Here is a 15,458-nt window from a genome sequence, read left to right as displayed (position 1 = left end):
TCTTCAGGAGGTACATGAGAAAATACCATCAATAATTAATTGTCTTCCAGGCAGAGAAAGTAGTCAACAAAAGACATCCAGGTAATTGGGGATTCAATATTAAATTATTGAACTTCATATTTAATATTGAATAATTCAACATTGAATTATTGTACTGGATCCATATTTCCGAAAATTTGATTATAGTGTGGCAGTAATAAGGTGCTATTCCTGGCTTATGTTAAGTGTCCGAAAGGGACATTCCTGTTTCTGTTCTGTCGGAAGAAGTTTCTAGTAGTTTGTTATATTTTAGAAATTATGCTGACTCCACTAATTTTTATTGTAACCTGAAGTCCATTTGATTCATATTTGTATGAATTCTGTGAGTTTTAAGAAAATCTTTCTGAATAAGCTGCTTCAGGAAAACCTGGGAATTATTAAAATAGAAATCTACATATTGATATATCCATTTATATATACCCCCAAAACCCATTTTTTTCTTTCTTTTATTACATTAAAAGAAAACTAAAGCCAAATTTAAAATGAAGAATAAATTTGCTAATAATATGGAACATGAAACAAATTGATTATACTTAGGTATGTTTATTAATTTGAAAAACCATGTGGGAAAGCACTTTTAGTGTACTAGTTTGTTTTACTGTCATTTTGGTGAGTATTTCTAAGTTTGTTTCAAAGCACAGTAAGTTTAGTTCTTCCCACTTAAATTTTGTTTCCTTCATTTTAAGGCTCAAGGACTCAGCAACTGGAAATAGAGAAATTACATTAAGTGCCAAAAAGAATAGAGGCACATAAGCCTCAATTGTATAACTAAAGGTGAAAATGTGCTACCTTAAAAACCTTCAGTCAGAGCCCAGTAAAAAACAAACAGAAAACCCCCCTTCAATCAGATTTAATAATGGCTTTTGTAGCTAATGTTTTCATATTATCTTTAAACATTTCTTGAATTATATTCTTACTGAATTAAGTATATATTTTCCAGTATAAAATTAGATTAAAATTCTTAAACTTCTGGAAACTATGCTTTTTTTTTTGAGAATGTATGCCTTCCTAGGTGACAGGGTCAAATATTGTATGCACCTAGGCTGATTTAATTTACATTTCTAACTCCACATTGGATTTCAAATATTTTTACTACAATACTTACATATATTATACATTGACAAATAGTATGTATATTTACATATACTATATTTGTGGTTCATTTTATGAATAATGTGGGATATATTTTATACATAAGTGAGATGTATTTATATGAGAGTTTATATTTACATATGTATATGAAGAGATTCATTAGATTGGACAGCCTTTTGAAAATATGAATGGGATCCAGAAAGCCTTGAGTATAACAATTATAGGTAGGTAGTACTTTTAACATTATTAGTGCTTTATTCAACAGTATAATGGATGCTGTAGAACTAAGTGGCAATTTAGTGCTTAAAGAACTATTATTTCAGAATATGTAGGGTTTATGTGTTCACAGCCAATGTAATATTTATTGGTTCTGAGAAAGTGAAGACTAAGTCAAAGGAAAATCATCCATAACATTGATGTCAAGATTTTCAAAGTCAATGTAGATGGCAAAATGAGTTTTTCCACATGATGTTAATAATCTATGAAAAATACTATTATGAATATTATAACTCAAAAATATGAAACAATCGGATTACAAGCTCCTCCAAGATTTTTCTACAAGATTAAGATTATATATGTGGAATTTGTGTTTTATGGTACCAATTTTCCACTTTCAAATTCTTTATCTGTAGGTATGTCCTATTTTTCATCTATCATTTTGTGTGTGTGTGTGTGTGTGTACTTAATGTGGTGGATAAGGGGAGGAGATGAATGATAGTTGTAGATTTTATATATTGTTGAGTATGAGCTTACGCTAAGCATTTTTCATTCCTTATTTAATTGAAACAAATTCTAATAGCTCTTATCTTTCATGGTTGCTGTGTGTTATTTCTCTTACAGACTTTGATTCTTAATGTTTGTTTAACCATGGTGTTATTGGACTAGTTTCAGAACTCCTAAAATTTTTCCAGTAGGAGATACCAGTGCCTGATATTTATATGTTGAGTTTTAAGGAAGGAATGAATGAGTTCTTTTTAAAGTATACTGAGAGATCAAAATGCAGGAACTGCTAAGAAGATACAGTAAGATGGAGAGGAACACAGCAAATAAAAACTAGATGTTTTTCTTCATTGGATTTTCTAAACACTAGTGTAATTTATTGATCATTCATGTGTGGTATTTTTCTCATTTTTAGATTTTTAAATGTACATACTACTAATGGTTAATATTTATTGAGTACTTATAATATTCCAGTCCTGGTGCTTTAAATAGGTTATCTTGTTTACTCTTCTTACCAATGTTAAGTATACTCTTACTGTGCCCATTTTATATATGAGAACACTGAGACTTAGAGAGGTTAAGTAATTTGAAGATGATGGCTTAATACTCAGGCAGTCTAGCTATAGAGCATACACTCCTGGCTACTAAACTGCATAATAACTTTGTTGCAGGCTGGTAAAAACATTAGCAGATGCTAATATTTATGGTTTAATTTTTTTTTTATGGCAGATTTCTAATACAATGGCAACCCCACGGGGGAGGACGAAGAAAAAAGCACCTTTTGATCATTCTCCAGATAGCCTTCCTTTGAGGAGCTCCGGTAGGCAGGTATTACTCATTTGTTCATTCAGTGTACCTTTTTTTTGAACACACAGAATTATTATGATTGGGACCGGAGAATAAAAGTTGAAAAGATACAACTCCAGTGCTCAAGTTGCTCGCAATCTAGTGGAAAAATTCACAATACAGTCATAATGCAATGTGATAAAGTGATAGAATGCAGAAAATAGTGTATCTGGCAAAGCGAACTGCAAGTATAAAGGCATAGCATGTGACTCAGCATGAGGTGTTCAGAGAATTGCAGTTGTGTGGTTGCTTCCAGAACATGAGGCTGGGGCCAGATCATGGATATCATTCGTAGGAATTTGGACCTCAGCTTCTAGTTGGTTGGGTGTCATTGGAGGATTGCTTTTTTGTATTGGAGGGCTTTTTTGGTAGGGCTTTTACTTATTTTTTAAAAGAAAAAATGGAAAGATAGAGTAATTCTTTAGAATTTTTCTAGTTTGTTATCAACAATACTGAGCATATAACTTTTCTAAGTAAAGAAAAAAATTTTTAATTTGAGAATGACTTTCGTTTATTTTGACTGTCACTTTTTCCTAAGAGTGGCTCACCTGAATTTGAGTTCTCTACTCAGATACCTATCATTAAAATGTTAGTTCTATATCTTTAGCCAAGTTAATGAATTACTTGCACAGAGCAGTTGCAAGGATATTGCTGTATTGTCCACCCCTGACCTACTGCCAGGATGTTCTTGACCTTCATGTTTAGTACTTCTCACATGGATGTGATTTCAGTAGTGAACCTTCTGCCACCTTCAACCCTGGTCATTTGGGTGAAATTTTAACCTCGGTTGGTTCTCCCTCAGGCAAAGAAGAAAGCAACAGAGACAACAGATGAGGATGAGGATGGTGGGTCAGAGAAGAAGTACAGGAAATGTGAAAAGGCAGGCTGTACAGCAACATGTCCTGTGTGCTTTGCAAGTGCTTCTGAAAGGTCTGTTTAGATGGTGTGTTTTGGCATCATGTTTCTGCCCGTGAGAACATTCCTTGTGGGAACGTCATCCTCGAAGATAGTTTTCCTAAAGATAGATATAGATTCTGTAAGTCATCTAATAATAGAGACATTGCCCAGACATTCTGTACACACCACACCCTCCTCGACACCCTCCCCCTGTTATACTTCGCCCACTGGGAGAGACTGTACCCATATCAACTTTGCAATACAGTGTCCTCGCATCCAGCCAGCCATAGCTGTACCTCTCCTGGGAGTTGAGGGTGGGATGGTGTGGAGTGGTGAGACAGTAGAAAGAACCCATTAGCTCCCTGTAGAAACCAGCATGTGTTTATTTTTTACTGTGTTGCCTCCCTCATGAAACATACCTCCTCTTCCCACATACACATATAGGTCTCATAGGCACTGTGTAGCTAACTGCAGTCTTGCCGTTTTTATTGGGGCGACACAGGTATGACTTTCTTTTTCTCTCAGAGAAAAATCTTCAGTTAAGACTTAAGAGTCAATAAAACCTGGAAAACAAATTCCGTTTGTTTCTAAACACGAAGACGTGGTAGTGGTCACGTACACACTGGCATGATTTTTCATTCTCTTGCTATATTATCAGCTCTTTGACACGTTATGTTAGCCAGATTGCCTGCTTGATGTTTAGATTACAGCTGGCCAGATTCCTTCTCTATCAATACTGGGCCAGATATTATTACTGGAGACTTCACTTCTCTCCTTCACACCCATGCAGCTTGCAGCAAGTGCAGTGGCATCTGTCGTTTTGTGTCATAAAACCCTGTCGTTGCTCCAAGGAGTCTTGCTTGTTAAAACTCCTAAGCCCCAGGCAGCCAGCTAGGTTAGGTACCACTGGTCTAAGTCCTTGTATCCTCGCCATGTATTATTATCTGTCAGTCATCCATTCCAGTTTCCCCTATTTTTTTTTTTTTTTTTTTAATTATCCCCTGTTCTTAGCTTGTGGCTGTTAGAAGTCTAGATGGAGATAATGCAAAATGGGTGCATGGGAGGTGCTTGCTAAATGTTTTTTAAGAAGAGAGAAGAGGCCGGGCGCGGTGGCTCACGCCTGTAATCCTAGCACTCTGGGAGGCCGAGGTGGGCGGATCGTTTGAGCTCAGGAGTTCGAGACCAGCCTGAGCAAGAGCGAGACCCCATCTCTACTAAAAATAGAAAGAAATTATATGGACAGCTAAAAATATTAATAGAAAAAATTAGCTGGGCATGGTGGTGCATGCCTGTAGTCCCAGCTACTCGGGAGGCTGAGACAGGAGGATCGCTTGAGCTCAGGAGTTTGAGGTTGCTGTGAGCTAGGCTAACGCCACGGCACTCACTCTAGCCTGGGCAACAGAGTGAGACTCTGTCTCAAAAAAAAAAAAAAAAAAAAGAAGAGAGAAGAAATCTTTATTCACTACCAAAGCTACATGTTTTCACTATTTTCAGATGCGCCAAAAATGGCTACACATCCCGATGGTATCACCTTTCTTGTGGAGAACATTTCTGTAATGAATGCTTTGACCATTACTACAGAAGGTATGTTCACTAATTGTTTGAGGTTTCTGTGGAGAATGGGGTAGTTGAGGTGGTTAGATGCTTAAGTCCCTAGGCTTACTGAAATTATTTAACTGTTTCAGCCATCACTATAATTTTGACCAGAACTTTGCTGTAGTTTTGCGTGTGTGCACACTCAGGGCTCAAAAAATATCTGCCACAAGACAGTTGTTTTTCTTAGTCTGCAAGTCTAAAATCGAGGTAATTCAATGTAGTATAAAAGAGGAAACTAAAGTCTCACCACTAGTCAGTGATAGATGCTGGAAAGTCTAGGAGATGTTGATTCTGTTTTATTGTTTTCAGTTTCATTGACTGATACTCTAATTTTTATTATCTCTGCTTGCTTTAGGTTTAATTTTCTTTTTTCTCTAGTTTCTTACGTTGGAAGCTTAAATTACTGATTTTAGATCTTTTCCAGTACATGCATTTACATGCTACAAATTTCCCTCTGATTTAACTATATTCCACAAATTTTGATAACTTTTATTTTCATTATGTTTAAAATACTAATTTCCATTGAGTCTTCCTCTTTGACCCATAGGTTATTTAGAAGTAAATTTTTAATTTCCAAATATTTGGGACATCTCCAATAAGTTTTCTATTACTGATTTCTAGTTTAATTCTGTAATGGTTTGAGAATGTACTTTGTATGATTTCTGTATTGTAAGTTTGTCAAGGTTTGCTTTATGGCCCATAGTGCCATGTGTCTTGGTGAATGTCTCATGTGCAGTGGAGAAAAATATGTATTCTACCGTTGTCAGATGGAATGATCTAAAAATATCAGATAGATCAAGTTGATTGATAGTACAGTTTAAGTCATATATATCCTTCTGATTTTATTCCTACATGATCTTTCAATTACTAGGAGAAGTGTCTTAAAGTCTGCAATTATAATTGTCTCTTGAAGTCTTCAACTATAATGCATATTTGTCTTTTTTCCTTTCAGTTCTATAAATTTTTACCTCATGTATTTTTAATCTCTATTGTTAGTACATTTTACATCTAGCATGGTTATGGCTTCTCTGAAAACTGACCTCTATATGTAATATCCCTTGTCTTGTTATCCCTGATAACAATCCTTGTTCAAATTAATGTGGCTGTTTCAATTATCTTTTTATTATCTTTTTATTAGTGTTAGCATGATAGCATTCACCATTTCTTTTTTTTTTTTTTTTCCTTGAGACAGAGTCTCACTCTGTTGCCCGGGCTAGAGTGAGTGCCATGGCGTCAGCCTAGCTCACGGAAACCTCAAACTCCTGGGCTTAAGCAATCCTACCGCCTCAGCCTCCCGAGTAGCTGGGACTACAGGCATGTGCCACCATGCCCGGCTAATTTTTTCTATATATATTTTAGTTTGCCAGATAATTTCTTTCTATTTTTAGTAGAGACGAGGTCTCGCTCTTGCTCAGGCTGGTCTCAAACTCCTGCCCTCGAGCGATCCACCCGCCTTGGCCTCCCAGAGTGCTAGGATTACAGGCGTGAGCCACCGTGCCCGGCCTTACCATTTCTTTACTTTTAATTTTTCTGAGTATTTTTGTATTTGTAGTAGATTTGTTGTACACAGCATATAGGTTTTTGTTTTATTTATTTATTTTTTTTAGAGGTGGGGTCTCTGGATGTCGCCCAGGCTGTTCTCAAACTTGGGACCTCAAGCGATCCTCCTGCCTCGGCCTGCCAAAGTGCTGGGATTACACGCGTGGGGCCAGAAAAAAAAATAATACATACATATATGTATATATGAAATTTCTTTTTAAAATAATCCTGTGTCCTCATTAGTTTTAGATACTAAAACTGACAAGAATGCACCCTTCTGACAGCCTGGTTTTAGGTGCCATGATAACTTCTCCCTTCCTTATACACAAGGCTAGATAAGTCCTTTACCTAAGATTTACTAACCTACCTCCTATTTTGAAAACCTGATTACTTACAGATAACTCGATATATTTACTTTTTTGTTTTTCAGCCACAAGGATGGATATGACAAATATACTACATGGAAAAAAATATGGACTAGCAATGGCAAAACTGAACCTAGTCCCAAAGCTTTCATGGCAGATCAGCAACTCCCCTACTGGGTAAGAATGATGCTCTCTGGTTCTGTAAAGCATTTGTGGAGCTAAGTGTAAGAGGAATGGATGAAAATACTGATATTTAGGAAATCCTTCTTTTATTACGTTTGTTCTTTCTATGACTATTAAAACAAAAAAGTTTTTTTTTTTTTTTTTTTTTTTTTTGTGGAAAGCTTAGATAATTCAACATAATCTAAAAGAAGAAGCTAAAGTCTTAACACCATCCAGTGATAGCCATTGCTGAGCTTGGTATATAACTTTATAGTCTTTTTTTCTGTACATAGTTTTGTTTGTTTAAATGTAATTTCATGCTTTATAAACAAATCCTAATTAGATTTAAAATTAGACTTCAGATATAATTTTTCTAACTTTTAGTTTTCTTAATTAGACTTTATATTCTTTTTTCATTTAGCCATTCTTTGAAAATGATTTTTATGATTGTATATATCATATAAATATACCACCATTTAATAAATGATATGCTAATATTTTGAATATTATAAGTAATTCTGAGCTTCTCTGTGCACACTTAAAAAATTTTTTCACTGATGTGAAATTCACATAACATAAAATTAACCATTTTATTTATTTATTTTTCAAGACAGTCTCTCGCTTTGTTGCCCAGGTTAGAGTGCCATGGTGTCAGCCTAGCTCACAGCAACCTCAAATTCCTGGGCTCAAGCAATCCTCCTGCCTCAGCCTCCCACATAGCTGGGACTACAGGCACACACCACGATGCCCAGCTAATTTTTTCTATTTGTAGTAGAGATGGAGCCTTGCTCTTGCTCTTGCTCAGGCTGGTCTCGAAGTCCTGACCTCAAGCAGTCCTCCTGCCTTGGCTTCCCAGAGTGCTAGGATTATAGACATGAGCTACTGCGCCTGGCCAAATTAACCATTTTAAAGTGTACAATTCAGTGGCACTTAGTATATTTACTGTGTTGTGCAATTGCTACCTCTATCTAATTCCAAAGTATTTTCATCACCTACAGAGGATCCTTAATTCTCCCTCTCTCCAGTCCCTGGTACTAGTAATACTACTCTTCCTCATGGATTTACCTATTTTGGATGTTTCATATGAATGGAATCATGCATTAGGTGACCTTTCATGTCTGGCTGTTTTTACTTAGCATTATGTTTTTGTGGTTCATCTACATCATAGCATGTGTCAGTATTTCATTCTTTTTTATGGGTGATTAATATTCCATTGGGTGGATGTGTCACATTTAGTTTGCCCAATCATCTACTGATTAACATTTGGGTCATTTCAGCCTTTTGGTAATTGTGAATAGTGCTGCTGTGAACATTCATATACCAGTATTTGAAGTAACTGTTTGCAATTCTTTTGGTTATATACCTAGAAACAGAATTGCTGGATCATGTGGTAATTCTGTGTTTAACTATTTGAGAGGCCTCCAAACTCTTTTCCATAGATGCTGCACCATTTTTCATTCTTTTCTCTAGCATCTGAGAGTTTAGTTTTCTCCACATCCTCGCCAACTCTTTTTTATTTTTTGATGCTAGCCATTCTGTTGGGTTTAAAGTGCATGGTTTTAATTTGCGTGTTCCTAATATCCAACAACACTTTTTGTGTTACTCATTTGTATATCGTCGTAGAAATGTTGTTCATTTGTACATCGTTGGAGAAATGTCTGTTCACATCTTATGCCCATTTTTAAGTTGAGTTTGTCTTTCTGTTGTTGAGTTGTAACAATTTTTAAATATACTTTGGATACTAAACCCTTACTAGATCTGTGATTTGCAAATGTTTTCTCCTATAGGTTGTCTTTTTACTTTGGTAGTGTCCTTTGATGTACAAAATTTTTAATTTTGATGAAGTTGAATTTATCCATTTTTTTTCCTTTTGTTGCTTATGCTTTTGGTGTTGTAGCTAAGAATCCATTTCCAAATCCAAGGTCATAAAGATTTACCCCTTGTTTTTCTTCTAAGAGTTTTAGCATTTTAGTGCTGACTTTTAGGTATTTGAGTTAATTTTTGTATATGTGTCTTCACACATATGTGTATATGTCTTTACACATACACAAAAATTATATAGGGAGTCTGACTTCATTCTTTTGCATGTGAATAAATCTGCACACTTTTTAAAAATAAACTTTTTATTTGGGATAATTTTAAATTTACAGAAAGTTGCTAAGATAGTACAGGAAGTTTCCATAGATTCTTTACCCAGTTTCCCCTAATATTATCATCTTACATACCATGATTATTTGTCAAATTAAGAAATTAAAATTGGCACAGTACTATATTATAGACTTTATTTGGATTCCATCCATTTTCTCACTAATGTTCTTTTACTATTCCAGGATCCAACTGAGCATACCACATTGCATTTAGTGTGCATACTTTTTGACTAACAAACTAAATTTAACTCTGATTGTTTCTTTAGGTTACGGCGGGAAAATCTTTCTGACAACCGCACTCCGAGCCCCTTTGCACTGAGCTAGTATTGAATCAGAAATTACTCTAATGGAGTAAAGGTGGATTTTATGGGTGGTGGTGATGCAAGGGGGAGAAAAAAAATAGGATTGCTAAAAGGTTGGAGAAGATGACAAAGTGGTGGAGGATAGAAATGATAACTGATGATTAGCCAACTTGTTGATCTTGATTTATTATTTCCCATCTAGGTGCAATGTACAAAACCTGAGTGTAGAAAATGGAGGCAGCTTACCAAGGAAATCCAGCTTACTCCACAGATAGCAAGGACTTACCGATGCGGTATGAAACCAAATACTACTGTTAAGGTATGATCTCTCTTGGTTTTCCCTTTGAAGTAATTGACACATTAATGTAGTTGTCAGTAAATAGGAATGGTGTATGTTTTTCATTTATTGTATTCATCACTGTCAGGGTTGTAGTGGTGTGCATGTAATAGAACCTCAACTATAATGGCTTAACCAATTAAGGATTTTACTTTTCTGTCATTACAAGCAATTTGGAAGTAGGCTGTCCAGAATTGAGTTAGTTGCCCAAGGAAGTCTCCTTCTAGTTTCCAGTCCAGCCACCTTTCTTTTATCTTCCATCCTTATGGCCATGAGGTGGTTGCTGCACCACCAGCCATTGTGTCCAAATTCTAAGCAGAAAAGAAGGGAAGGGCAAAGGGCAAGAAGGGTGCCAGCTGAGTCTATCCCATTTTTATTCGGGACACAGGAGCTCTCCTGCAAGTTCCAACAGTACATTTCTACTTACATCTCCTTGGTCAGGACAGAATCATGCAGCTACTCTAAATTACAACAAGAACAAAGGAAGAAAATACTTCATAACTGAGCAAAACCAAATAAAACCAGGATCCTGGTAGTAAGGAACAAGGGATGAATAGATATGTTTGGCAGTTAGGACTCAGCCATGGTTGGTTTACTGTGCCTTTTTTGAAATCTGGCAATTACTTAATGTTTAAAAATGTAATTGTTTTAGGGTGTTAGGGGTATTAGTGTATACAGATGTTGCTCAGACCTACAGTACATTAAAGACTATTAGGGATCATTCTAATCTCCAGGAGCAAAATACTTTGTTTTTAAAAATTGAGATATAATTCACATACCATAAAATTAACCCTTTTAAAGGATACAATTCAGGCCAGTTGCCTGAATTACAGTGGCTCAGGCCTGTAATCCTAGTACTCTGGGAGACTGAGGCAGGAGGATCGCTTGAGCCCATAAGTTTGAGGTTGCAGTGAGCTACGATGATGCCACTGTACTCTACCCAGGGCAATAGAGCGAGACTGTCTCAGAATAAATAAATAAATAAATATACAATTCCATGGTTTGTAGTATAGGTTGCTGATACAAAAATCTGAAATGCTCCAAAATCTGAAACTTTTTGAGTGCCAACATGATGTACAAAGGAAATGCTCATGGGAGCATTTCACATTTTCAGAATAGGGATGCTCAACTGGTAAGAATATTGTAAATAGTCCAAAATCTGAAATCTAAAAACACTACTAGTCCCAAGCATTTTGGATAAGGGAAACTCAACCTGGATTAGTCCCAAAAGCGTGGGATTTAAAATACAAGCAGTATTAAATCAATGCATGATATTGTAAAAAAAATTTAGAAGATTTTGTAAAGTGAAATGATGAAAAAAAGGGCATGAACATTTAGGAGTTAGATTTTTTTTTGTTTTAAATATTACATAAATATAATCTCAGGATTAAAAAAATAAATTGAATGTATGTATAAATATATACGCACATACAAATAAAAAATGAAAGTCCTCCTTAACTGCTTTAGTAGGTTACCATTCTTTACAAGTCATTAATCCTACTAGAACTTTTAAAAATACGTTTGATTACATCTTTATGATAGGCACTTTTTAAAGGTTATTGATATGAATATCGAAACTACTTTTTAAAGCTTTAAAGATCTCAGAGTGATCACTATATCAAAACCTTACCTGCATTAAGTGGGAGTATTTTTAACAGATTTTTAAATTGCATATTTTTGTTATTGTGATATGATTACATATTATAATTACATGCACAGATCTTAAATGAGTTTCATTGAGTTTGGGGAAATATCTATAATGGGTAACCTGAGTCCCAATCAAGATATACAATGTTTCTATCACCCTAAGAAATTCCAGTTATTTGCTCCCCTCAGAGACAACTGCTTTTCTGATTTCTATCCCCATAAATTAGTTTTACCTGCTCTTCCACTTCATAAAAATGGAATCAGCCAATATAAACTCTTTAGTGATTGGTTTCTTTCACCGAGTAAAATTGTTTTGGAGATTCATTCATGTTGTTATATGGATGAGTAGTTTCATTTTGTTGCTGAATATTCCATTGTATGTAAATACCACTATTTGTTTAATCATCCTTCTATTGAAGGATGCTTGTATTGTTTTAAATTTTTTGCTATTATGAATAAAATTTTAGTGAATATTCAATGCAAACGTTTTTGTAGAACTATGTGTTCATTTCTTATGAGTAAATACACAGGAGTGGAATTGATGAATCATATGGTAAATTTATTTAACATTTATGAAATTGCTGAACTGTTTTCCATGGTTGTTGGGCCAAACTACATTTGGTAGTGTTAATTTTTTTCTTTAATTTTAGTCATTCCAATGGGTATGTACTGGTATCTCATTGTGGTGTTAGTTTGCATTTTTCAGATAACTAGTGATCCTGAGCATATGAATGCATATTGGCCATTCATAGTTCCTCCTTGGAAAATATGTTTTTTTTTAATTAAGGCTGTCTTACTGATTTGTAGTTCTTTATGTAATCTGGATATGAGTATGTAAGTATGTAAGTATGTATTTTGAATCTTTTTTCCCAGTCCATGTTAAGTCTTTTCTAAATAGGGTCTTTTTTTAGGAGCTTGCAATTTTGAAGCATACTTTCTTCATTTTTCCATCTATGCTTAGAGCCTTTTGTGTCTCTTCTGAGAAACCATTGGCTACCTTTCACCTTGTAAAAATATTCTGTGTTTTCTTTACAGTTTTAGCATTTACATTTAGGTCACCGTTTCTTTAATTTTTGGTTTTGATGTAAGGGATAGGCCAAGATTCAACTTTTTTTTAGACAAGGCTGGGTGCTGTAGCTCGCACCTGTAATTCTAGCACTTTGGGAGGCTGAGGCCAAGAGTTTGAGACCAACCTAGGCAACATAGTGAGACCCCATCTCTACAGAAAAATAGAAAAATTAGCTGGGCATGGTGTCATGTGCCTGTGGTCCCAGCTGCTTAGGAGGATGAGGCAGGAGAATCACTTGAGCTTGGAGTTTGAGGTTGCGGTGAGCTATGTTGACGCCATTGCACTCCTACTGGGGTGACAGAGTGAGACCCTGTCTCAAAAAAAATTTTTTTTTTCCATACAGATATTTAGTTGTTCATTACCATTTGTTGAGAAGACTATTCCCATTGAATTATCTTAGCACCATTATAAAAAATCTGTTGACCATATCTGTAGGTCTATTTATGGACCTCGTTCCATTGATCTTTGTTTATCTTGATTCAATGCTGTGCTGTCATGATTATTGTATCTTTATAGTAAGTCTTAAAATCAGGTAATGTAAGTTCCTCTAACTTTGTTTTTCTTTTTCAAGATTGTTTTGGCTAGTCTAGGTCTTTCATATTTCTGTATAAGTTTTATCAGCTTGTTAGTATCTACTAAAACACCTCTTGGATTTTGATTGGAATGCATTGTGTCTATAGATCATTTGGAAGAGAATTGACATCTTTACATTTTTCAGACTTCTAAGGGGTTGGCAAATGATGGCTCATGGGCCAAATCTGGACCACACCTGTTTTTGTAAATAAAGTTTTACTGGAAGACAGTCATGCTCATTTATTATGTAGTGTGTGTGGCTGTTTTCATGTTGCAGTGACAGAGTTGCTGTGACAGAGCCTAAACTATTTATTATCTGGTTCTTTACAGAAGATGTTTCCTGACCCCTCTTTTGACCCATGGGCATAGTATATCTCTCCATCTTTCCATGGTTCTTTGATTTCTACCAATGATATTTTCTAAGTTTTCACTGAGGTTGTCTTTTATGCCTTTTGTTAAATTTATTTCTAGATTTGTGTTCTGTAATTGTAAGTAGAATTTATTTTTAACTCCATCTTTAAGTTGTTCATTGTTGCAATTATATAGAAAGACAATTGATTTTTGTATATTGACCTCATATACAAGAGACTTTGTTGACTTCACTTATTAAGTTTCATAGAACTTTTTGTAGATTCTTTTGGGCTATCTACAAAACCAGGCATATAATCATGGCTGTGTACCAACTTTTCTTTTTGCTCTTTGTCTTGCCTTATTACATTGGTCAGAACCACCAGTGACAGCATTCTCTATAGAAGTGGTGAGAACAGACATCCTTGGCTTGTTCCTGACTTTAGGAGCAATGTGTTCAGTATCTATCATTACATACAGTGTTGGGTGTAGTGTTTTGCAGATGCCTTTTATGAGATTGGACAAGTTCCTTTTCCTAGTTTCCTGAGAGTGTGTTGTTACAAATGGATGTTGGATTTTGTCTAATACTTTTGCTGAATCTTATGATCATATGTTTTTTCTCCTTTCATCTGTTAGTATGGTGAATTACACCAGTTTTGAAATGTTGAAGCAATGTTGCATTCCTGGAAGAAAAAAATCCCACTTGTTCTTAGTGTATTATGCTTTTTATATATTTACCAGATTAGATTATATTTCTGTTAAAAATTTTTGCACCTGTGTTCATGAGGGATACTTTGTCACTTTCCTTTCTTGTAATATCCTTATCAGGTTCTGCTTTCAGACTTATGCTGGCTCCATAAAACAATAGGGAATTATATCCTCCTTTCAGTTTGGTTAGTTTTTTGTATTAGGTTGATATTATTTCTTTTTTAGTGTTTGTTTGAATTCACTAGTGAAGCAATTTGGGCCAATAGTTTTCCCTGTAAGAAGTTTAGAAATTAAAGATTCAATTTCTTTAATGAATATGTGGCCATTTAGGTGGTTTATGACTTCTATCCATTTTGAAAGATTGTGTTTTTCAAGGAAGTTGTCATTTTCATCTACGTTGTCAAATTGTTAAAGTTGTTTGCACTGTTCCCTTATTCTCCTTTTAGTGTCGGTGGGCTCTGTGTTGGTATCCTTTTATTCCCTGATGTTAGTAATTTGGGAGTGCGGGATGGAAAGCCCAGCCTGGGACCAGGTGTCTGGAATTGGTAAGACCTGTTCTAAAGTCTTTCACTTTAGCCCTTGATTAATTCTCAAGCTCAACTTTTGAGAGTAGAAGCCCACTCTGAAGGGTAAAAAAGGAAAAAAATGGAAGGGGGCTGTCAATAAGGGGGTGGGTAAGTCCTCTCCAGGCTGAGTGGCTGCAGTGATGGGAACTGGAATCTGAGTAATGAAGACACCACGGGCTCGTGAGGTGGAGTAGGGCACGTCCAGCTGGCAGGGACAATGCCTTGGTTGCACTGACCTTAACTAGCACCTGTGCCACTGATTACTTCTCAATGAAAAGTAGACTCAGTAGCTGTCATTATAATGTTAAAGGAGAGGTTAGCCAAGTGGTCCAAGAAAAGCAGATTATTTTAATAGATTCTACTTTTTGAGCTATTTTCATGCAACCTATTTATGTGATGATTTTTAGTTCCAAACAATTATTTTAAAAAGATTTTGGATAACTTGTATAATAATATTGTTATTAAATACTAGGTATGATTTTATATTTTCTTCTGTGCTTTGACT

At 35.3% G+C, this 15,458-nt stretch overlaps 1 protein-coding gene across 3 annotated transcripts in view; it reads left to right on the top strand.

Annotated features, from left to right (window-relative positions):
• KDM1B (lysine demethylase 1B) overlaps positions 1-15,458 on the top strand; it is a 51,219-nt gene that overhangs the window by 1,075 nt on the left and 34,686 nt on the right. For 2 of the 3 annotated variants that reach the window (XM_069492879.1, XM_069492880.1), the window contains 6 exons: positions 51-81; positions 2,581-2,679; positions 3,500-3,627; positions 5,089-5,178; positions 7,160-7,271; positions 9,908-10,024. In XM_069492879.1, coding sequence (XP_069348980.1) covers positions 2,593-2,679; positions 3,500-3,627; positions 5,089-5,178; positions 7,160-7,271; positions 9,908-10,024 — 534 coding nt within the window. In that variant the 5' untranslated portion in view covers positions 51-81; positions 2,581-2,592. The remainder of the gene's footprint in view (positions 1-50; positions 82-2,580; positions 2,680-3,499; positions 3,628-5,088; positions 5,179-7,159; positions 7,272-9,907; positions 10,025-15,458) is intronic. The other variant, XM_069492878.1, reaches the window with a different exon arrangement.

This window comes from Eulemur rufifrons, chromosome 18 (genome assembly GCF_041146395.1).
Source record: "Eulemur rufifrons isolate Redbay chromosome 18, OSU_ERuf_1, whole genome shotgun sequence".
Classification (NCBI taxonomy): Eukaryota; Metazoa; Chordata; class Mammalia; order Primates; family Lemuridae; genus Eulemur; species Eulemur rufifrons.
The sequence above is the reverse complement of the archived record's forward strand: the minus strand, read 5'-3'. Positions and strand labels throughout refer to the sequence as shown.